Here is a 24,007-nt window from a genome sequence, read left to right on the forward strand (position 1 = left end):
GGTGTTGAGGAGAATATTTGGACCGAAGAGAAATGAAGTGACAGGAGGCTGGAGAAAACTGCATAATGAGGAGCTTCATAACTTTTACTCCAAGTATAATTAGAATGATCAAGTCAAGGAGGATGAGGTGGGCAGGTCATGTAGCACGAATTGGGGAGACGAGGAATGTGTATAGGATATTGGTGGGAAAGCCAGAAGGAAAGAGACCACAGGAAATACCAAGGTGTAAATGGGTGGACAATATTAGAATGGATCTTAGAGAGATAGAGTGGTATGGGATGGATTGGATAGATCTGGCTCAGGATAGGAACCACTGGAGGTTTCTTGTGAACACGGTAATGAACCTTCGGGTTCCATAAAATGCTGAGAAATTCTTGAGTAGCTGCAGAATTGGCCCCTCCTCCAGAAGGGCTCAGCTCCATGAGTAAGTATGTAAGTACCGCGATCCTCTCAGCCAACACAGATCCAGCAATAGCTACCTTCACTTTGCAAAATCATTAAATCAAATACAAGAGTGGACAAATACATGGAAAATAAAAATCAACGAAACCAAGTCAGTGCAAGTAAACTTCAGTCTAAGAAGAGAACAATGTCCTTCAGTTTTCTTTAATAACATACAAATGCCTGAATCACCCAGCACAAAATACTTAGGTATTCATCTAGACAACCATCTAACCTGGGAGGAACACATTACTAAAAAACGCAAACAGATTGATTTAAGAATCAAGGATATGCATTAGTTAACTGGAAGAAATTCAAGGCTCTCATTAGACAACAAAATCTTACTTTACAAAACCATAATAACACCAATTTGGGTATATGGAGTGGAAGTATGGGGATGTACTAGGAAAACCAATATTTCCATAATCCAAAGATGTCAGTCAAAGATACTACGTATGATTACTAACGCCCCATGCTATGTTTCCAATATAACACTCCATGAAGACCTGAAAGTGCCGCTAGTGAAGGAAGTCATAATAGGGAAAAGCACAAGATACCCCAAAAAAACAGAAGGACATGAGAACGTACTAATGCAACCGTTACTGGAACCTCACAATGAACGAAGACTAAAAAGGAACTGGCCAGCCGACCTGAGAGAGGGTTAACGAGGACTAATCGCTGGATAAGCCCTCTGCACGTCACGAAGAATATTACAGCTAATTAGCTTATAGAATCAAATGTAATTCTGATTGCTAATATTATGTAAATAAAAAAAAATAAGTTAGCGCCCCATCAACGGCTAGGTCTGTAAAATGTACGATGTCTCTTGAAATCTATGATTACAAATTGCCCAATAAATTGTACTGGAAGTGATGCAACTGTTTTGTATATTTCTCGCTTGTTATATAATTGATGGGAAAATGGCGAATATGTACCCATCAGTTAATCAGTTTTATTCAATATTCTTCTTTCAAGGTTAAGTCCATACATAGATGAAATTACTGGTTTCGACGTACCGTTCAACTACAGATCAGATCTTTTGCATTCGTCAGATATTGGAGAAAAATGGGAGTACGATGAGACAGTGCATCAGCTATTCTGATAGAGTTTGGGATACCCATGAAACTAGTTATGTTGGTTAAAATGTGTTTAAACGAAACGTATAGTGAAGTCCATATAGATAAATAAATTTCCTATCCAAAATGGTCTAAAACAAGGAGATGCTTTATCACCATTCTTTTCAACTTTGCTTTAGAATATGCTATTAGGAAGGTCCAGGGAAACCAAGTAGGACTGAAATTAAACGGGACACATCAGCTGTTGGCCTACGCCGATGATGTGAATCTACTGGGCGATAATGTAGATACCATAGAGAAAAACACACAAACTTTAATTGACACAAGTAAGGAGGTTGGTCTAGAAGTAAACACAGAGAAAACTAAAAATATGTTACTGTCTCGTCACCAAAATGCAGGGCAAACTCACGACATAAAGATAGGAAACAGATGTTTTGAAAATGTGGCACAATTCAGATATTTGGGAACAACGATAAGAGATCGAAACCTGATTCAGGAGGAAATTAAGAGGCGATTGAACTCAGGTAATGCTTGCTACCATTCAGTCCAGAACCTTTTGTCTTCTCGTCTGCTGTCCAAAAACATACAAAACTGTTATTTTCATGTTGTTCTGTACGGGTGTGAAACTTGATCTCTGACATTAACGGAGGAACATAGACTGAGGGTGTTTGAGAACAGGGTGTTGAGGAGAATATTTGGACCGAAGAGAGATGAAGTGGCATGGTGTGGCCTGTGAAAAGTGACACCAATTTGGAGGTACCGGCCTAGATGCGAGGATAATATTTTGACGCATTGCTAGGCAACTGCTCCGTAAACACGCAACAATGGGAGCTGTGTTCTCAGTAGACGAATGTTACAGCTCGTTGCTAGGCAACAGTGTGCGCGCCCATGAACTGGCTAGATGGCGATCACCTGGTAACCCCAACAGGCGTTTCAGTTATGGAGGCCGCGTTTTCTGGGAGTTGGTCCGTGTCGCGGCTGTATAACGCTAAATCAGACTAGAGATGGAGGAGTTGAGTACCGTTCAAGTGACTAGGCTACTGTGGTAGCGAATACTACTAGAAATAGGGCATAATCTGCTGTACCGAGCCTGGACTGACAGAGGCCTTGTATATATTGTACATAGAAATAGGAATTTAGTTTAGATTGTAAATATATGTAAATACTGACAATGGACTTACTAACACAGCCTATGACTGACAAATGACAGACCCGACCTCTCGTCAGAGAGGGCGCCCAAAATGAACAGGACAGTAACTTTCATATAAAAAAAATTGGGGCTCGACACCAAGACAGACAGACTGACTGACCGTCAGTCGCAATGTGACTTTGACTTGAGATGGAGCAGTTGAGTTCCGAAGATCCAAGGGAGCAGTAGCATGGCCAGAGGTTGCAGAAGTACAGACTGCTGAAGTACATCGATTTTTGGAGTGTGTAATGGAGTGAGACTTCTATAGTTCCTGAGTTATAAATCCGCTGCCCGGAAACGGAGAGTGAAGTCTAGTGGAAATAGACTGAGAAGATTAATGTGGAGTGATGGTAGATTGTAGAAATCAACAACAGTTTAATCATTGTTTGCAGTTACGAGCTGTAGGTGATTAATAAATCCAATTACCAATCCAGACTCCTTGTTTAGTCACCAAAACACGTGACAATATTAAAGTGGGAATGATATATCGATATAAACAGAATTAATATGGGTCATGATAATATTTGTTTGCTGGTATCTCTGAATACATCGACAGAATTGTATACTCGACTTTCATCTTAGCGATCTTAAGCCTTGTGGCTGTGTATGCCACATTGTTTGTTTGTTTGTGTAGGATTTCGATCAACGACCTGTAAGCTGCAGACAACTGTCCCGTCACATGTTGTGACGGCACGTGATTGCCTTTGTGTTGAGTATAAGTCACGGAACATGAGAGAGCAAGCAAAGGCAAAGTGTCCTAAGCAGGTCACCCGCCCGGTAGTGACTGTGACACTGGGGTGGATTTCTTAACTGGGGCCCCATGCCGCACCCCCACCCCTGTACTTCTAAAATTCTTTGTACATAACTCGTCATTTTATTACGAAAACTGGTCTGTCTGTTATGCATGTACTTCACAACCGCAGCTATGAGCACTTATATTTTTATAGAATGTAGATTGTGGAGCCGTTGCTATGCAACGACCGCGAAATGGGCGGATATACCAGGACCATTTCCGGGAAACGGCTCGGTAAACACTTCCCCGTAGCATCAGACACAAACTCGACAGTAGAAGAGCTGCTTTCTATGTTTCCCGTGCCGAGATGATATAAGCAAAGGGCGATGTTAGAATTTAGTCAGTTCTGTATGGGAGTCTGTGAAGAGACGACTTGAGCTCGGAGGCATATGAATAGTCATTGTTGGAGCCGTTACCAGGAAACGTCTACTAACAGCTTGAGAACACTAGATTGTGTGCTGTAATGAACTGTAAAATGTTGAAATAGCGATAGTGTTGTAGTTACGACCTGTACGTGGTCAATAAATCTATTCACAGATCCGAAACCCCGTCTGTAGTCACATAAAAAGGTAAAGTTATCCCTGTAACAGCCCGTGGAGGCCCACAGGGTTTTGAGACGTCGGGGCTCCCACATTTTCTTTAGACAGTATTGTCACAGATGACGGTAAGGTTGCCAAGGCCTAGGGGCAGGCCGCGCTTTGCACCCCACGAAGACTGAGTTGACTCCAGGACCATAGTGCGGCTGGGAGAGTTAGGTAAATTGAAAAAATCAACCTCATCGGGATTCGAACCAGGGACCTTCCGGCTTCTAGCATAGTGCCTCAATCAACTACGCTACCGCATGCCCCCTGTAGTCACATGTAAGTGACAATACATTCGAACCATTTTTGTTAAACTTCGAGATTCCGAAATGGCTGTAGAAACGTTCCGGGTTCCCGTATGACCCTCAGTTTCGTGTACCGTCTCAGTTATTGATTGCGAGCGAATGGACGTATAGCATACACACAAGCGCGAATGCTCTCTCACGACGCACAATTTTACTCTGTTTACCCCTCAGAATCCAAACTCATCGCAGATACACAAGGGCCCAAAAGTCGCGTCCCAAACTTATTTAAAAATTCATACAAAAACAGAAAGTTCTGGGAAGAATTAATCGCCTAATTTCCTTGATTCAACACGGATGAAACAGAAAACAACGTGCCCAGCAATTCTTCTGTTTGTTGCAGCGGTAATGTTTTTACGGAGACGTTGCCAAGAAACGGTAAGGTGAATATACACAGACTGATTGGAGGAACTTTTTAAGCATGGTGCTGTGATCGGCTCGGATGCCATGATGCACATACCAAGTTTCATAAAGATCGGTTCTTGAATTCAGAAGTATGGGCTGGCGTAATACACAGAAAGCATGGTGATCGCATAAGCGTATTTTTATTTTTCAAGATAGGAAAGTAGGATAAAAGTCGTAATAACTTTTCTGACGTGAGATATGTTATGGATGGCTGGCATTTTCTTCTAAAATCTTGAGTACCGTATTTTTACCTGTCTGTGTGACTATAGACGGGGTTCGGTTTGGAGGCTGGATTTACTGACCACTTACAGATCGCAACTCCAAGTAATTATAACGCTATCGCTAATTTCCGCACTTTACAACTCACTAGAACACGCGCTAAGCCTTTTCAGTCTTCCTCCACTAGCCGCTGCCAGGTAATGGATCTTAACAATGGAGCTTTTTCAGTTTCTGTGCTCACGTCATTATTGTCCGCCGAATATCCCACAACTGAACTGTTGCTCAAAACTCTCCTGGTTGTATCATTTCGGCACTGACCGCGCAGAAAACATCGTTCACATCAGTTTCGCGGACGCTACACCCTACATATTATGTATGGAGCAGTTTATTTTCCCCATGAACCTTGCCAGAATGATTTCCCTGGGGACATAGATACTATTTTGTATCAGGATTCACTCAGAATTAAATTTATGCTCCTAAACGATTTCGACAGTGTTCAGACTTGCTCGGGGCTCTAGTTTATGTCCCGAATTTTGAGCCTTCCTGTACTTTGTGGGAAATGTGATGGATCACGATAGCGAAGCGCAGTTACGCTTCCAATTTTCTGTTCCAAAGACTGACGGGGTCTGGTTTAGTTGCGTGGACGCGAGGGAAATACAGAGAGAGGTCACTAGTGCCTCGGGCCGCTTACGGACACGAGAGAGAGTCTGCTCACATCGCGCAGGCGCGGCCCCGCGTGTCTTCCGTGTTGTATGATGGCTCGACACGGGACTAAATGGGGAAATTCCCACGCTTTTTGACCGAACAAGTTGGCTTAGAGGTAAGTTTGTGTTCGATAGGTACCCGGTTCGGGTCTTGACCTGCACACTTGCTATCTTGTTTTCTCAGAACCTAAGGCCATGTACAACAAAGGGTATATACCTTAAATTATCTACATCCATGAGGGGGCTTGCAGTAGCGTAGTTGGTTGAGGCTCTGTGCTGCAAACCGGAGGGTCGCGGGATCGATTTCACATGAGGTAATTGGGTTTTTCAATTGACCTAATCCCTCCAGCCGCACTGCGGACCTGGGTTCGACTCAGCCTCTAACAGAAATGAGTACCAGGAATCTTCCTGTGGGTAAAGGGCGGCCCGCGCGTAAGGCTGACAACCTCACCGCCATTTGTGAGCCCATTGTCTAGAGAAAATATGGGAGCCTCGACGTCTCGCAACTCTATGGGCCTCCACGGTCTGTTACCCGGATAGCTTCACCGAACCATTTTTTGCCTGTCTACAGTCTACAGTCTACACTGGGTAACGTGAAGTGCTCATGGCGTCATTAAACAAATAACAAATACTGTCCTTATGATCATTCTAACATCTGCATACGAGCATCTTGGTTGCCTCGTTTTTGATGAAGTTTATAACCCCTAACGGCACAGTGGCTACTATATGTACCACCAATTTTAATACGAGTCACTGTAGTGACGGGTTACGGGTACAGGTGGGTACAGGTGGCAAGGCGGCCGGGGCGTGAAGAAAGCACTCAACTCTAACTAGTGTCGAGGTCAAGAATGCGTGGATCTATATATCCACACCTCTCATACGTCTTCATGGCGTAGTGCTTAATTAGTTAAGCATAGGAATGAATTTTTATACCTTTTTCTGCCTTTATTAATATGGAAGGATTTCTCTTAGCACTTCCGCCCCAGGCAGGTTCGTCTCTTCTAAGCTTCTGTTTGTACATCGAGTCACAGGACTCGAACAGGTGTATCGCACGTTTAAGCCGTAACGTAGCAACTAAATATGGAGGCCTCCCGCCTGCAGAAATAAACATTAGCGTCACTGCTCACTGAAATAATGGTCTTGTTTGTTGAGTTATCTGAGGGTGTTGCCAACCTTACAGGTTCGTTACTCAAGGGACCATGCCACACGGGAAGGCATTCACATGCTAAATTAGGTTTTTTTTTATTTTATTTTTACGTTGCCGGATCCTGTCTGCAGCCAGCGCGGTAGGTGGATGTTGACGAGGACGAATTCTTGCATACGTTTTTGTTGGTCATTCACCTTGGCGAGGCGGAACGAGGTCCTGAGGTGCAGGCGGGTCTGTAGAGATGGAACTGCTAGTTTCCGATTTCCCCTAAACACGCGAATTGTATGGATGAGGAAAGCGACTGACTGGCCGGGGTGTAGTTCCTTGGAAGGAACATGGATTCCCCCCAGTCATCGGGCGCAAGCTGCCTGCGGGCCAGCTCAAGGAGCGCCAGGGTAAGCAGCATAGAGCGTGAAGCTGGCCGCTTTTTCTTAAGAGACTCGAGTTGCCCATCCGTGTCGTCACAAATCTTATACTCTACACATTGGCGTCTTTGGTGACCCCGAAACGTCTCCTTGATAGCTATCTGCGTAATTCAGTGGAGCAGAGAGCTCAGTCAGATTCCACTTGCTGCCTTTTGTTGAACAGGAATGTTCGTTACAGTTTTCACAACAGCCCACTACTGTATCCAGTTCGCGCTGCAATTTGTTAGGCTTTTCACCCTTTGACATACCTAGACGAGTCTGAGTTGCCGGCCTCATGCTTTGTGGTAGCTACTTTACCGGCTGTGAAACGTCACAGGATGTGACAGTCAAATAGTTCGCTGATACAGCAACAGATGCAGTTAAACGTTGGATTTGAAGTTCTCACGGGAGTGACTGTGAAGAATGCGGTTCTGTGCTGTAACGCTGCATAGTTCCAGGAGTATCTGACGTTTCGGAGCAACAGGACTGTCCCATATCACGCGTGATGTTCCACGAACAGTTCTCCCTGCTTGTCATCTGCATCTTGTTGGTTGCTTGGATTATTCTTCGAGCCTGGGGATGGGAGTAATATATTCTTCCGAAACGTGGGTATTTTTCCGATCATAATTCAGAAGGCAAATATTTAAATATTTACCTGTGATACTTTTTATGCATTTTATTTGAAATCTGTGAATAAATTTCAAAAGTAAATAATGGTGGAGCTAGGCCTCCACTCCTCCATATGTTTTCATGGTGTGGTGCGTAATTAAACGGGCACAACTTTACCTTTGTTTCCTTACCTTAGTCAGTCTGTTAGTTTCGCCTTAGCAAATGCAACAAGGAAAGTTACACACGCCGCTGAAAGTAGATTTATGTTCTGTTGAGAAAGGTAGTTAGATAAAAATGTAAATGAGGGAGAAGCTGGCAGGGGGGACGATGGTAGGATCGGCGAATTGAAGAAATACGATACAAAGAAGGAAAGGAGATAAATATGCTGAACGTATAGAAGAAATGAAGAAAAAAGACGAAAAAGAATGTGTGAAGTTATAACAAAATGAAGAGTCTTTCCTTTGAATATTCAGCGGGAGTTACGTTAACGCAAGCGCATGCATCAGCGCATTCTTTGAATTCTATATACACCAAGCAAGCGTAAAGAGGCCTTTGTACTGAGAGTATAGAAGAAGCTTTCTGCTTTGAATTTCGAGCATTCACGAGTGTCCAGGCGGACAGTGCTGCCGCGAGCGGAATTCTGATGAACGTGCCGAGAGCGCTGACTTCACACTGCCCCTTGTATTTAGACTATACATTACACACCTGACAGCCCAAATTGCATAGCATTATGATAGGATCGTTGGGGGGGGGCAGTGAATAGGAAGGGATGTGGAAGGAAGAGGTCGTGGCCTGATTTGAGACACTGTTCCATTGCTTTTCTGGAGAACTTTAAGGCGAGCCACGAAAACGTCAGTCAGGATAGCGGGCATCCGTGTTGAGATTTGAACCCAGGACATCTGAAATGCAGAACAGGAGAGGCGAACTATTGGACAGCACGTCCCGAGACATGTGACGTTAGCGGCCGCCGAATCATGAATTTGTGAGACGTGTTCGGCCCCAGGCCTGTATGACGTTGGACTTGGAGACTCGGGCAAACTACGGAGTAGCTTCGCAGTTTCCCGCACTCACCAAACATCAGTTGCATCCAGATCAGAAGAGTTTGCTGCACGCAGGGTGGGGGTGACATGCGCAGTGTGGAAGCTGGCACACGTACGGTCTTGAAAGTAAAGGATGTGAGGATAAGAAATGGATTAAACTGGCTTCAATGTCTGACTATTGTAAAAGTGCCAGTGTATCTCCAGTTTGAATAGAAGGCAGGAAAGTTTTAGAGTCGCTGAGAGACTACAAGCTTCTCAAGAAGAACAAACACTGTTTAGGCTGTGTCGGTAAGTACAGGGAATGTTTGTACGTGTCCTCTTCTTACGGCACGTGAAGTGGTGCTGACGAAGGAAACACATCCGGCGCCCCTCTGTACCGGCGCAAGACACCGACTTGTCGCGTTGTTTTTCTTTCATGTGTCCATGGGCCCACTGCCATGGAGGGCTGGGATAGTCATACCCCTCAAGCATATTCACATGTAGGCTGTCATTATTTACACGGGCTACGGGACTCAACGGCCTGGGTTCGATTACCCGGCAAGGACAAGATTTTTTCTCTTCACAGATCGTCTTTGGGGCTCACTCAGCCTCCTATACAATGGGTACCGGGATGAAGTGGCCGGGGCGTGAGGCTGTCCACTCACCTCCAACTGATGCCAAGGTCAAGAATAGTGTGTCGCTATACCTCCACTTCCCCTTATAACTCTACCACATAGTATTTAATTTAATTAAACCCAGGGATAAGATTCTGAATTGTGTTTTTTCTTGTTACTGCCCGAGACGGTACAGCGACAGAACGCTCTGTTTGTGGGACGTTTGTAATATTTGTATTTGACCTCAATGACCCTAGCTTGCTATACAGCAGTGTTGCTCCATTGTCATGTCCCCTATCTGTACAGCGCAGCCAGTCTGGAGACTGTGGAGCAGAGAGAAATCCCTAGTCTATGCTTAGAATTGAACACGACCGTCAGGCGCATAGCTATATCGACTGAGCTACCGCGACTCCTCAGTATGGTACATAATTAAGCACGAGTAAATAAGATGGCGCTCGGTACCAATCGGAGCAGAAGCTTTCCTACCCACCCGCTCTCTCTCCATGAACAGACTGTTATCTGCGCAGGCGATGTTACGTGTTGGAGACCCATTGGGCTGTGAGACGTCGAGGCTCCCCACATTTTCTAAACAGCATGCTCACAGATGGCGGTGAGGTTGCCAGCCTTACGACTCTGTCGGCCACCATTTACCCACCAGGAAGATTCCTGGTACTCATTTCTGTTAGAGGCTGAGTCGGCCCGAGGGCCATAGTGCGGCTGGAAGGATTAGGTCAAATGAAAAATGCAATGACCTCATCGGGAATCGAACCTGCATATGCATATAGTTGAAAAAGAGTGTGAAGACGGTATGGATTGGATTCATGTGGCTCAGGTTGGCCGTGGCAATCGGAGCTCTTTACCTTTCTGAGTGAAACCAACTGAGCCACACGAATCCAATTCAGACCGTCGTTTACTCACACCCTATGCCGGTTCGTTTCCCGATGAGGTCATTGCATTTTTCATTTGACCTAATCCTTCCAGCCGCACTGTGGTGCTGGGATTGACTCAGCCTCTAGTATCAGGTATCTTCTTGCGGGGAAAAGGGCTGCCGGCCCGTCGCGTAAGGCTAACAACCTCACCGCCATCTGCGAGCCGACTGTGCAGACATTCTGGGAGCCACGGCGGCCTGTTACAGGGATCGCTTTGCCCTTTTAATAATGAATGTATTGAGTTACTACAAGGGAAGAGGGTAAATGGAATACATTAGAGCTTTGCTGTGTGGAAAGGAAGTACTTTATTCGCTTTAAAATGTATATACAGTCTTTATACTTATTTTGTGTGGGTAAATTTTGCCAATTTCGTAACAGATCCAGTAACCTAAGAGTGAATGTATTCCTGTAAGTATCTTGTTTGTTGTCATGCCGGAACCTGGCCAACACTTCGGAGTTTCCTCTGGTTCCGAACCCTGGACGCATATAGGCAGGCCTAGTGACTGACGTGACAATGAAAGATGTTCCTGCCACCCGTGACGTCACTGATCGCTCGGTCACGAGTGTCATTATTACAGTTCGCGTCAGTCGTAACATGTTTATAAGAACGACGACATATTTGGCGTCACGGCGCCGTGTGCTTGATCCCCCTTCAATGCCCCGTCACTGGGAATAGCGCGTCGTATGGTAACCCGCTCGCTATGGTGTTGACGATGTTGCCTACGACCTGGGCGAAAGCCTCCGAAATTGCCGGGGACATGCTCCTGTAGATCTCCTGCCAGTTCTCGTTGAGGAAGCCGTTAACTTGAGTTCCTGCAACATGACGAACTGCATTTGTGCGCATGCGTGGCTGGCGGACATCCTATAGGACATACTTATATAATTTTAAGCCTGTTGCATTGATACTGTAGCATTTATGCTCAAAGCAAGAACTGTGGTGAAATAGCCATTGGCTAGGTAACGGCTGTGTAACGCGCAGTAGCGAAGTAACTGTTGGAAGCAGTGTTTTCTGTGCGGTCTGTGACAAGGCCATTTACCGAGGAGGACCAGCTGCCATTACAAGAGAGTCCTGAGATGGAAGTTAGAAGACTGGGAGTTTTGGCCGTGCCATAGCTCAGGCGGTTAGTCTCCCGCTTCTCATTGGGTTCGAGCCCAGTTCAGGGCATGTGGTGGACAAAGTGGTATCTCCGAGTATCTTGGTTTCCCCTGCCAATTCTCATTCCACCGACTTCTCCACACTCATTATCTATCATCCGGCGCGGGTACCATAGGCCAGTTAGTGGCCGACGTACCAAGTGGACTGTCTCACCCCACCCCAAGAAACGAGAAGAATAGGAGGTTGGTGTGAGATGGCCGTCAGCCAACGAGGAAGTGAACCTGGGATCAGAGGCACGTCCACTTTTGGAAACCGCTACCCAGCAACGACTAGTGAAAACCGTGACTGAGAACACTAGTCTGTGTATGACTTGTAAAATATAGTCACGAGTTGTTTCAGGATCCTACTACGTGAAATCCAAAAACTCCCGAAATTTGATTTTTTCGCGCGAATGGTTATGAGTACATCGAAATACCGCTAGGTGTCTCCCCACACACCCTTCATGAATCAGTGTGGCAAGCGGCGTCCAGTTGAGTGGTTGGATTTATTGTTGGTGAACGTATTTCCATTGTTGTGTTTCCGTGAGTTTGCGGTTTTGCGATGGCTGACCTCAGAGAGCAGCGTGTCTGTATAAAGTTTTGTTTTAAACTGGGAAAACCGCTGCAGAAATGCACCAAATGTTGAAGCAAGCTTTTGGTGACAGCAGTTTAGGCCAGACACAAACTTACAAGTAGTATAAGCGTTTCAAAAATGGCCGAACATCGACTGATGATGACGATCGTTCGGGACGGCCGTCAACTGTCACCACACCAGAAAATGTCGCGAAAGTTAGGAATCTGATTCTGCAAGATCGTAGACTGACCATCCAAGATCTCTGTAACACCTTAGGACTAAGTTATGGCACATGTCAACAAATTCTGTCAGAGGAACTGAACATGAGGACTGCGGCGAAGTTTGTGCCACGACTGCTGCAAAATGAACAGAAGCATCGCTTGGAAGTCTGCAGGGATCTTCAACAACAACTTCAAGAAGATCCAAACTTCCAAACTTTCTTTCAAAGGTTGTCACTGGTGACGAAAGTTGGGTTTATGGCTACGACCCTGAAAGCAAGCAGCAAACGTCGCAATGGAAGAGCCCTTCTTCGCCTCGGCCAAAAAAACTCGACAAGTCAAGAGCAAAATTAAGTCCATGTTGATCTGTCTTTTTTTATATTGACAGGATTGTTCATAAGGAATTCATCCCTCCTAGTCAGACAGTCAATAAAGAGTTCTATCGCGATGTTCTAAGGCGTTTGAGGGAGGACATGAGGAGAAAACTTCCAGAGAAGTGGCGCACGAACGACTGGGTACTCCACCATGACAACGCACGACCGCATACGGCTTACATTGTGCAGGAATTTTTGGCTAAAAACAAGATGGCAGTTGTTCCCCACCCACCGCACTCGCCAGACTTAGCCCCATGCGACTTCTTTCTCTTCCCCAAGATGAAAATCAAGTTGAAGGGGCGAAGATTTGATACAGTTGAGGAAATTCAAGCAGAAACGCAGACGGTACTAAACACCCTAACAAAGAAAGACTTCCAGGATGCATTTGAAAAGTGGCAGAAACGCTGGGATCGGTGTATGCGCTCCCTAGGGGACTACTTTGAAGGTGACGGTATAGAATAAGATCTAGGTAAGATGTAATAGTTTTTATTAATATATTTCGGGATTGCCAACCCAAATCCCACCTTCAGTCACTGAAATCGTGACAATATTTATGCAATTGACTTCACGCAGAGGATTGGGGGACATTTGTTGCCCAAGATTTACTTCCACACTGCAAAGTTTGCAGTGCTGCCAATTTGTGAAACGTCAGCCATGTTTCATTCCTTGAATCCCCTGCTAAGGTAGGGCGTACCGCGTTGGTTGGATAAGCTTGAGTTAGTTATTACTGTAGGTCTACAGACCACCAGAATGTCCTTGAAACGTACGTTCAGAGCCTTTGTAGCCAGTTCTATTGATCATGAGTATTCAGGGTAGGCGAATATACACGCATTCCTGTCATATGAATGTTGGTACTTTTACTTGGTGTTCTGCGGACCCCTGCCCCACACTGGAATTTTGCAAAAAAAAAAAAAAAAAAAAAAAAAACTCAACAGTTTTAAAGAGGAGGAAGTAGACCCTCTAACGATTTTTTTTTTTTAGTTTCTTGGGGTGGGGTGACACTGAGTGTACTTGTTACGTCAGACATTGACTGGCCTGTTGTACCAGCCCCGGATGACAAATGAGTGTGGATCACTCAGTGGAATGAGAATTGGCAGGGGAAACCAAAGTACTCAGAGAAAACCTGCCCGCAGTGCCACTTTGTCGTGGGACTGAACCCGGGCCGACGGGATGGGAAGCCGGCGACTAACCGCCTGAGCTATGGAGCGGCCTCTATCAGACACTGTTCCAAGTAACACAAAGCTTATTCTTGTGTTCTGAAGAGTTCAGAACGGTCTCAGTTTGTGGTCGCTGTCTTTGGAAAAGATTTTTCAGTAGCCAGGATGGAGATATTCTGTCTCCTCACATGTGACGTGGTGTAGTCTGGTACATTATTACCAGGGTTTCGTTGAAGCCTGCTGCTACTTTCATTTCCCCGAGAATGAAGGTAGCAGGTAAAGGTAAAAGTGGTCCTGTGCTTAATTAAGCTCTGTACCATGAAGACGTATGGGGGAGTGGAGGTATACGTTTCTTGGCCTGGGCATTAGATGAAGGTGAGTTGTCAGCTTCACGCTTCAGCTTTTTTACCGTCGTGGAAAGATCCCTCGTTACCCATTGGATAGGAGGTTGGGTGGATACCAGAGCCTGTCTGAACGCTGTGCTGATGAGAAAAGAATCTTGCCATGCCGGGAATCGAACCCCGACCTTCCAGCCCCTACCCCATCGCTGTAGTGACTGTGTTGAGTGCCTTACCCAACAGTTTATCGCCGTTGAACAAGTTGGACAGATGGTACAGCCCCACGGTGGGCTCCACAACGGCCTTATGGTTCTTGGTCACGTGGTATCTGTTGCCGTTTCTCTCCACGATGTCGAAGTCGTACGAGTACGTGAGGTGACTGTTGACTGCAAGCAGAGAATACCCTCGTCTTCATTGGTAAAGTGGAAAATTGGGTAAATATGGCCCACAGAAGGAGCTGCCGGTCAACTCTTAAAAATAGAACGGTTTGTCGGTTAATAATACAGCTTTCGGAAATTCGGTGCTGACCTGCTCCATTACACATTAAATTTCGGCTTTTGAAATATCTCACTGATTTTCAAGAAATTCCCGTGTGTATGTTATGTGAGAGATGCCCAGCTTCTTGCTTTTGTTTTAATGCCTTACATTAAGCATTGACAATAATGGTCGAAGCGCGAAATACTGAGGTGGAGGCAGGACTAGCCCTGTGTCTTGAGGTAGGTTTGATGGCCATAACCAGTGAATCATTTGAGAGCCAGGCATGTGGAGTTGGTTGGCCCACCGGTCACAAATACAGCGAAATACAGTGCGAAATTTTGAAGTTATGTTCGAAAATGTTTTGTAGAAAAATTATCTGTACCACGATGAGTGCTTCACATAATTAAAATAGCTTACCACTACAAATCCAGTGACCTCATCGGGAATCGAGCCCGCGGCCTTCCGGGTTGTAGCATAGTGCCTCAACCAACCTCTCCACCGCGTGCAACAAAATTGTTATTGTATCCTTAGGACAGATGTTATGTTCATTGAAAACGTTCAGAGATTTGCAGATGCTGTTTGCAGCCATGACGCACCTTGCTGAAGGGCTAAATGTCAGGAGACAGTACTGACGTTAAAGGTGGAGAAGTCTCTAATTTGCTTTGTGGGTACACGGAGACAACAAATAACATCCATAACAGAGAAACGTTTAATTTTGCTCTTGGAAACGTTAATAAGAAATAAAGCGCCAAAATTTTGTCACCTGGAAATAAAGCGTTTTTAAATGTGAATATTTTCAACTTCGGTTCATAACTACAAAAGGAGTTGGGGCTGAATAAATCGGATTATAGGATAAATTTGCAAACTTTCCTCGTATGTTTTCCAGTTTATCAGAATCTGCTGAATCAAGGAGGAAACTTCGCAACACCGCTGACCGGCCCAACATTCCTCACAGATTGCTGCTGTAACTGTAACGGAGCGCGTTTATCAGCGCTAATGACTCAGTCCGCTATCAGCAGTTACAGCAGCAATCTGTGAGGAATGTTGGGCCGGGTCAGCGCTGTTGTGAAGTTTCCTCCTTGACTGAACGCACTGTATTAGCAATAGTAATAATATCTGAGCTCGTAAAAGCATCTCCGCTCGCTTACTCAGTGTGATGTTGATGTCCCCTTTGCCTGATATTGGCAACAGTAAGATCCGTCCCGAAACCTCGTACTCTCCGAGAATCGTGAGGACAGGAATGTTCGTGTCGTACATCACGTGGTTCCTGTCGAAGTCGAATCTGGAACAAAATGGAGGTGAGGGTGATGCCCGCATGTTCCTGACGAATCGCAGCGCGGGAGGCTCAACAGTCGCCTGCCGTTTGCAAGAAGAAATTGGACGCTCCTAAACGTCAGACATGGATAATCAGACTTGCGGAAATGTGAGAGCGTGCACAATCAGGCTTCTATAGAGATCAGAAATGAGGAATTGCGTGTGTATATATTTGCACACATTAAGTATTCATGCGCTCGTGAAAATCTGACGTGAAGAATCAGGCTTCTTTATGGATCTAATATGAATAAACGGGGTTTGTATAAAGATCAGCCATGACGAATCAGGCTTCACAAGGACCTAACATGGAGAAACGGGGTTTGTATAAAGATCAGCCATGACGAATCAGGCTTCACAAGGACCTAACATGGAGAAACGGGGTTTGTATAAAGATCAGCCATGACGAATCAGGCTTCACAAGGATCTGACATGAAGAAACGGGGTTTGTATAAAGATCACGCATGAAGAATCAGGCGTTACTTTGGATGTGACATGAAGAAACAGGTTTGTGTAAAGATCAGACGTGAAGAATCAGGCTTTATTATGGATCGAACGTCAAGAAATAAGCTTGCATAAATTATCAGACAGAAAGTATCAGCCATGAGTACTTACATATGGAGCTGAGCCCTTCTTGAGAAGCCACCCAAGAATTTCCCAGCATTTTATGGAACCCGAAGGTTCATTCGGTGTTCACAAGAGCCATCCACTGGTCCCTATCCTGAGCCAGATCAATCCAATTCATACCATCCCATCTCTAAGAATAGTCAGATTTATATAAAGACCACACATGAAGAATCAGGCGTTACTTTGGATGAGACATGAAGAAACAGGCATGTGTAAAGATCAGACGTGAAGAACCAGGCTTCATTATGGATAGAACATGAAGACACATGCTTGCATAGATATCAGACAGGCATGAAGAGTCAGTGTTGCGCAAGGACGACTGCACTTGAAGTAACTTACTCCGTTTTCTGAAGTACAGCGTGTTTCAGCCCATACATCTTGACATTGCGCATGGACAGAGACAAGCCGCCATTGCTCGGCCCCTCAGATATCTCCATCTCAGCTATCTCCAGGGGATCCATCCTCGGTATCTTGTACTTCCTGTCGCCTGCAGCAGATAACAACATCACGTGGTTGCATGAAGGCTTCAAGGGCAGCGGGTGGTAGGTAAACTGGCTCATTCTCTGGAAGCTTATAGTCATGTAGCTAGTCAAGGAATACATGTGTAGGATTTTAGGTCTCAGAACGGTGATTGTGAAGAGAGCTTGCTTATCTTAGGGAACATTACGCTGTGTATTTCGTTTTCCCTGCCGAGTGCTCTTTCACGCTTGTTTTTTGCTTCTTCTTCTTTCTTCTTCGGCCATCAAGATGGAGGCGACATGTTCCTCCGAAACGTATGTTGACTATCAACGGACTGTGTACGGAGATATACGTGGTACAGTCATTAATTTCGTGAACTGTGGTTTTATCGCATCATATTACAAGGTATTCACATACACTTACACACACATCCACATCGGCCCTCAAAATAGTTTCCGCTGGCCGCTATGCAAGTCTGCCAACGTTGATACAGCTGCCGAAAACATTGCTGAAACATATTGGCAGGAAATTCCCGTTCGGCGTCTCTTGTGGCACTGACGGCCTCCTCGTACGACTGAAATCTACGACCACGTAGCTTTGCTTTCAAGCGTTGAAAGAGAAAGAAATCGCACAGTGCGAGATCAGGTGAGTACGGAAGGTGTGGCAAAACTGTGACCTGTTGCCTTGTCAGTTCCTCCAGAACAAGGACAGAGCGATGTGCAGGGGCGTTGTCGTGTAGCAACAGCCAATTCTTCATATGCCAAGCGTTTCGCTAGGGGATTTACCTAGTTTCTGGCGGAACTTGATGTTTGCCCGTTCTTCAAACTCCCATATCTTAAATTTCCGCCACTCGCATGTAACAGCAGTTCACAATAGAGGCCGTAGTTCTGCTTGCACTGTTTGCACACAACTGCCTCTTGCTGTGACGAGAGATGAACTGACAGGGCATCATATCATGTCTCAACCTATCCGCTGTAATACAATGCAACGACGCTCTGCGGCCAGTCCACGAAATTATTGACTGTGGTAATATATATATCCCACAAGATAAAATTCTTCAAGAAAAATCTGCTTCACACGGATCCCAAAATTTCATAACGCCCCACCGCCACGCCCTAGCCTGAGCCGGTTTAATCCAATCTGCACCCTCACACAGTTTTCAGTGATTGAAAAGTATAAGTTTCGGAAATGATTTCCCTTAGACGGTTTCTTTTAGCCAGATGAATCATATATGTATTTGCATTATATTACTGAAAGTATGTTAGTAGCTTCATAAATCGTACTTTAAGCCAAATATCTTTTCTACAACGGAAATAAAATCAAATGTAGACATGGAATAAATCGGGAATTTTTACATCATTTTACTTGAAGACTGAGAAGATAAGACCACCCGAAACACTCAGACCTGTATGGGAGATTAATATTAAGATGTTTATATGATGTGATGCGAAATGAATTCCGGTGGCAGAGTTTTGTGCAAACGGCAATGAACCGTCAGCTTTCTGTGTTCCGACTCTCCCCGGAGCCCCTTTTCCTTGTGTGTGACTTCCCGTCTTCCATGTTCTGGCCCAGAGGCCTAGAATCCATCTCTACATTTGCGCATGCGCGTGCACTTGCTCAGTTCTAGTGCCGCTTTACTTGCATGAAGGGAAAATTCATATATATTGTGACATGTTGACCCCTACCTCCCCAGCGGTAACGTAACGCTCGCGTTCTTACGGTAATAGGCGAGTTCCCGCCCCGCCACTCCCCTCCGCGGTGACGTCACCGAGGGATATCGCGGTCGCTAGGCAACGCGAGTCAACAGCGGCGACGTTACGATAGTAACAGCGGTGACCTCCGCTAGCGTTACATAGCAACACAGCGCCAGGCAAAAAGGGTGCCTAGTACGTGGCCGTTTTCCCGTACTGTCCGATCGAGGCTACATACGGAGCAGCGAAGGCTATTCACAGTCAGTTCTAGTGTGGCTACCGCAGCGTTGTACTGAGTCAGTCAGCGAGTCCTGGACCTATCGTCGAGTTAGCCAGCAACCAGTCAGTTGTATTGTGGCATTGGGAGTGTACTATTTGTGATACTGCAGATAGCAGTAATCGTCAGATTGTAATTTGGGTGATTGTAAGAGCGAATGTGAAATAAAATTCGCTACATCGAATACATCGAGAATTTATTTGTCGCGATATACGCCCGATACGCGACAATATGGAGCAGTGATTAACTAACTCCATTGAACTGAGCTCTTCCTGAGGAACCGTCAGTTGTGCAACTACTCAAGAAATTCCCGGCATTTTATGGATCCCGAAAGTTCATTTCCGTATTCAGAACAGCCCTCCACTCGTCCTATTCTGAGCCAGATTAATCGAATCCATACCATCTCATTCTATCTCTCTAAGATTCGTCTTAAAATTATCCTCCTACCTACATATTGGTCGTCCTAGTGGTCTCTTTCCTTTTGGCTTTGCCACAAATATCCTACATGTATTCTCTTCTTCCCATTCGTGCTACAATACCCTGTCCATCTTATTCTCCTTGACTTGATGATTCTAATTACAACTTGGAGAAGAGTACAAGTTATGAAGCTCCTCTTTATGCATTTTTCTCCAACCTCCTGTCACTTCATCTCTCTTGGGTCCAAATATTCTCCTCAACACCCTGTTCTCAAACTCCCTCTGTCTATGTTCCTCCCTTAATGTCAGAGGCGAAGTTTCACATCCATACAGAACCACAGGCAAAATTATAGTTTTGTATATTCTGATTTTTATGTTTTTGGACAGTAGATGAGAAGACAAAAGCTTCTGGACTGAACGGTAGCAAGCATTGCCCGAGTTCAGTCTCCTCTTAATTTCCTCCTGAATCAGGTTTTGATTTGTTATTGTCGTTCCCAAATATCTGAACTGTGCCACGTTTTCACAGAACCAAGAGGTAGCTCAGTAGGTATAGGGGTTATAGGAAGTAATTTATAAGCTGAGCAACCAAAGAGGCGAGGATCGATTCCCGGTAGGGTTAACAGATGATTTCTCATATATGGCGTCCAGACCGGCCCTGGGGTTCAGTTCCTATTTCCTCAGGCGTGAACTTGCTGGATCACCGGCCTCCATTTAGTGAATGGATAAAGAAATCGTGGAGGTCTACCTCCACTTCCGCACACACCGCGTGATGCTTTAAGGGCGGTATCACGCTAGGATGTCAACGGAAGGCCATGGCTCAGCTACCAGCATCTGGGCCAAATTCAGTGCATTAATTCAGTGGTCATATATCGCACCTGGCATCTGTCTGGCAGCGCTGCCAACCAAGATGCCAAGTGCTAATGCTGCTGGCATCGCTGCCAACCAAGATGCCAAGTGCTAATGCTGCTGGCATCGCTGCCACGAAGGCAAAGGCCAAATCAACATCACACGACAGTCTCAGGCCAGTCCATTGACGTCCGTGCGTGTATATGTGCTTGTGTGTGTTTCTGTTTCCTTCAAACATGTCCAATTTCGACACCGAAAGATTTATAATTGAAATTCAGTCCCGACCATCTGGCAGCTGGACGCCATGGCATCCTAGTGCGATATCGCCCTAACTTGCATCCAGTGGGAAACTTACCCTTCACGAAGACTGGGAAAGTCTCCTTCGCGTGCTGCAGTGCGCAGATGTTGAAGTCAGGGTCACTGCGCGCGCATGGCTTGATATAGGACGCTGAAACAGTCAGACACAAGATCGACATTAATATGCATACTGTTGGAAAGTGACATTCTTGTAGTGGGTGGGATAAACTGTCTCTCCTGTAGGTATTGTCAGTGCTGAATAAACGAGATTTTTTTGGCTTCAGTGTTCCACAGGTTGCAGGAGAATCTAATTTTAGTTACCTGATCAGGGGGTATCGTGTTTCTGAAGGAGAAGGTGTTAAAGCGACCACGGTAATGATAATTATGTGACGCCATGTCTGTTTCTGAGCCTGAATTCAGTCATAAGCACGATTCACTGTCCGTGCAGTGCAGAGCAGTGCAGAAACAACCGTGTGATGCGCACTTTAGTTAATTGGCGAAGGGGGAAAACGGCAGTATGTATCCACAAGGTTTTGAAAATAAATCAGAAATATTTATTTCTGAGAAACATACTGTCACCATCGTCAAGGTTTAAAACCATGAAGATGGAGGCAGTAGGCTGTTCCAAAACATTTTGTTAACCATCTGCGGGACTGCGCAGCATCACCTCTCTGAAGATAACAATTTTAACACTCACCTCCGTCTGTAACGTCGAACCACGTTGGAACTGCCTCAGTTTTAGTGTAAAGTCCATTGGGGTATGCGATGGGGGCGCACAGAATCCCTCACAAGCTTCCGGGGTTCGAATCCATACCACTAAGGATTAATGACGTAACTGATCTGCGAGAGAAGCGCGAGGCAAAATTTCAAAGGAACTAAACGTAAAAAGGTCCCATTTGGTGCGTAACTCGGAGGTGAGCCTCTGTGGGAGGAAGGGTGACGTAGTGAAGAGGAATCTTTCAGCATCCAGACAAAGTTCGTAATAATGTGAAAGTCATGAAATCTGTAGAGTTGCGATGCATATTTTGGTGGTAAAAACCCTTGCTAAGCCGGGTTAATTTTTGCGTGGAGATCATCTGATTAACGGGTTAATTTTTGCGTGGAGATCATCTGATTAAAATGCAGCAGAAGATGGCTCTAAAAGACAAAAAGTTTTAGAACACAAATAAATATTTAGTGCTGATGAACATAAATAAAAAGTATGACTGCAGTAATTTCTTCCTCTGTCAGAAGCTGAAATAAAGGGCCTCCTTTATCCAGGTAAAGTCAATGTCGGATATTTTCTTGCGTGGTTTCAGTCTCAGCACAGTCTGAAAGTCCTCTTGCTCCTAAATCCCATGCTACTTCTTTAAGTATGTACTCAACTGTGAAGAGAAATCTTCGTTATCCACATCCTGATTAACTGTAACGGTATTGTCGTTCACACAAATATCGCATTTTCAATTCAGTGAACCTTGAAATGCAAATGCATACATAGTAACGGGTCTATACTCCACAATATTTTGGGGAAATTTGCTGTCGCAAACGGCCGGAAATGTATGAGCCAGATTTCCTGAGGTCGGTAGTGGCAGTAGAAGTCCCTGCAGAAGATTCCTACTCAAGGTTGGACGTGCCCACAGCAAGTGGAACATGATTGCAGTGGTTAATTGCAGCCCATAAATTATGAACGCAAATCTGTCTACAGCCCTTTCTTGTGCCTTGGCCGCCTTTTCAGTTTCTTGACAGTCTACACAGTCGGTAGGACTCCTTGGACGGGGGATCAGCCCGTCGCAAGGCCGCTGCCTGCACACAGACATCCATACCTCCTATAGAATTCGAACCCACGGTCCCAGTGTTTGAGCGGGCGAAGACAGTTCATGCCTTAGACCGCGCGGCCACTCTGATCGGCTTATAAACGCAAATGCTAGTGTCAAATGCAAACATAAATGAGTTCAGCATGATAATAAGTCACGTGATTAGTTACGTCGTGTAAGGTAAACTTGTCCCTGTGCTTAACTAATTAAGCGCAACGCCTTGAGGACGTATGGAGGAGTTGATTGCCTTGTCCGCAGAGCTAGATAGAGGTGAATGGTCAGCTTCATGCGCCAGAATCGGTCTGGGCGTTGTGAAGAAGAGACAAGTTGTTGGCCCGCCATCCAGCCCGTCGCTGTACCGACTGAGCTATTCCGGCTCGAAGACACGAGTAGCGTGGAACATAAGAAAATGAAATGGGGGGCAGAACGGAGCCGAGGTGTGGTCCCGAGAGAGAGGTCACACAACAGTGACTGAAGAAGAGAGGCGGAAGGAATGGAACCTGGCTGGAATATCTGCAGAGGACGCCATGAGAAAGGGCCCGAAAGCAACTTTATATTATAAGCCGATAGGGAGAAGACGTGATCCAGGGAGACCAAGAAGAAGATGACTTGATATTTGAGGACGACATAGGTTAACAGTCTCAACCGTTGCGGATGATGATGAACAATTGCTGGTTGCGTTCACAAGATAGGAAACGTCATCTGAAATAGGCTGAAATTAAAAAAAGAAATAAAAGATATATTTACAGTTACAAGGTCGACATGTTGCTGCTCAAGGGGTGGAGGCAGAGGTGTTCTGGAGGTCGTCGGTTCGAATCTCGACCTGAATATCGGCTATCCTGGTCGAAGGTTTTCGTGGATTTCCTCTGTCACCTCAAGTATGCGACGATCGCTTCCTTTCACACACTTTCCAATTCATTACCATTCGTGTATCATTCAACTGTGCCACTGTGTATAGTCCTGGCACTGAAACCGTCATGATCCGAGGAAGCTCAGTCGGTATAGTGACTGGCTACGGGGCTGCAGGGCGCGATATCGGAGTTCGAATCCCGGTAGGGGCAAGATTTTTCTGCAGTCCACGTCGTCCAGAACCACCCAGCCTCCTATTCATGGGTACCGGGGTGAAGAGCGGCCGTGGTGTGAAGCTGACCACTTACTTCAAACTGATATTGAGGTCAAGAAAACGTGGATGTATACATCCACTCCCCCCAGACGTCTTCATGGCGTAGTGCTGAATTAGTGAAGCATACCTGTACACCTTAACCGAAAGCGTCGTTGAAGAACAATTGTAACCAATAAGAATTTGACTCGGCTAGGTTTATAGATAATATGACCATCTGCGCAGAATCCCGACGCGCAGATCCTGTGCAGACTTGTGTCTGCAAGCGGTCGGTGCCTTGAAACGGCCACTAGTTTCGGAGTCTTACCTAGATCTTACAGCAAAACAACTGAGCCTACTTACGTAGAGGCAGGGAGGCATAGGTGACAGCAGCCAATAGGGTCACGGCGTATCCTGATCTCCACATGTTCCGGCCGGGGTTTCCGTCAAAACTGAGAATGTTCGTGTCGTGGCTCTCTCTCTTAAG

General features: G+C 45.5%; 1 protein-coding gene across 1 annotated transcript; it reads right to left on the minus strand.

The window, feature by feature from the left end:
* Positions 1 to 10,713: 10,713 nt before the first annotated feature.
* LOC111867885 (protein takeout) lies at positions 10,714 to 23,991 on the minus strand. Its single transcript, XM_023858087.1, has 6 exons — positions 23,884 to 23,991; positions 20,687 to 20,779; positions 16,982 to 17,129; positions 15,853 to 15,986; positions 14,464 to 14,613; positions 10,714 to 11,245 (listed from the first exon to the last, which is right to left on the minus strand). Exons 1-6 carry the CDS (start codon positions 23,945 to 23,947, stop codon positions 11,085 to 11,087), a joined length of 750 nt encoding a protein of 249 aa, XP_023713855.1. The 5' UTR covers positions 23,948 to 23,991; the 3' UTR covers positions 10,714 to 11,084.
* Between the last annotated feature and the right edge of the window lie 16 nt (positions 23,992 to 24,007).

The sequence above is a fragment of the Cryptotermes secundus genome, unplaced genomic scaffold (genome assembly GCF_002891405.2).
Source record: "Cryptotermes secundus unplaced genomic scaffold, Csec_1.0 scaffold91, whole genome shotgun sequence".
NCBI classification, from domain to species: domain Eukaryota; kingdom Metazoa; phylum Arthropoda; class Insecta; order Blattodea; family Kalotermitidae; genus Cryptotermes; species Cryptotermes secundus.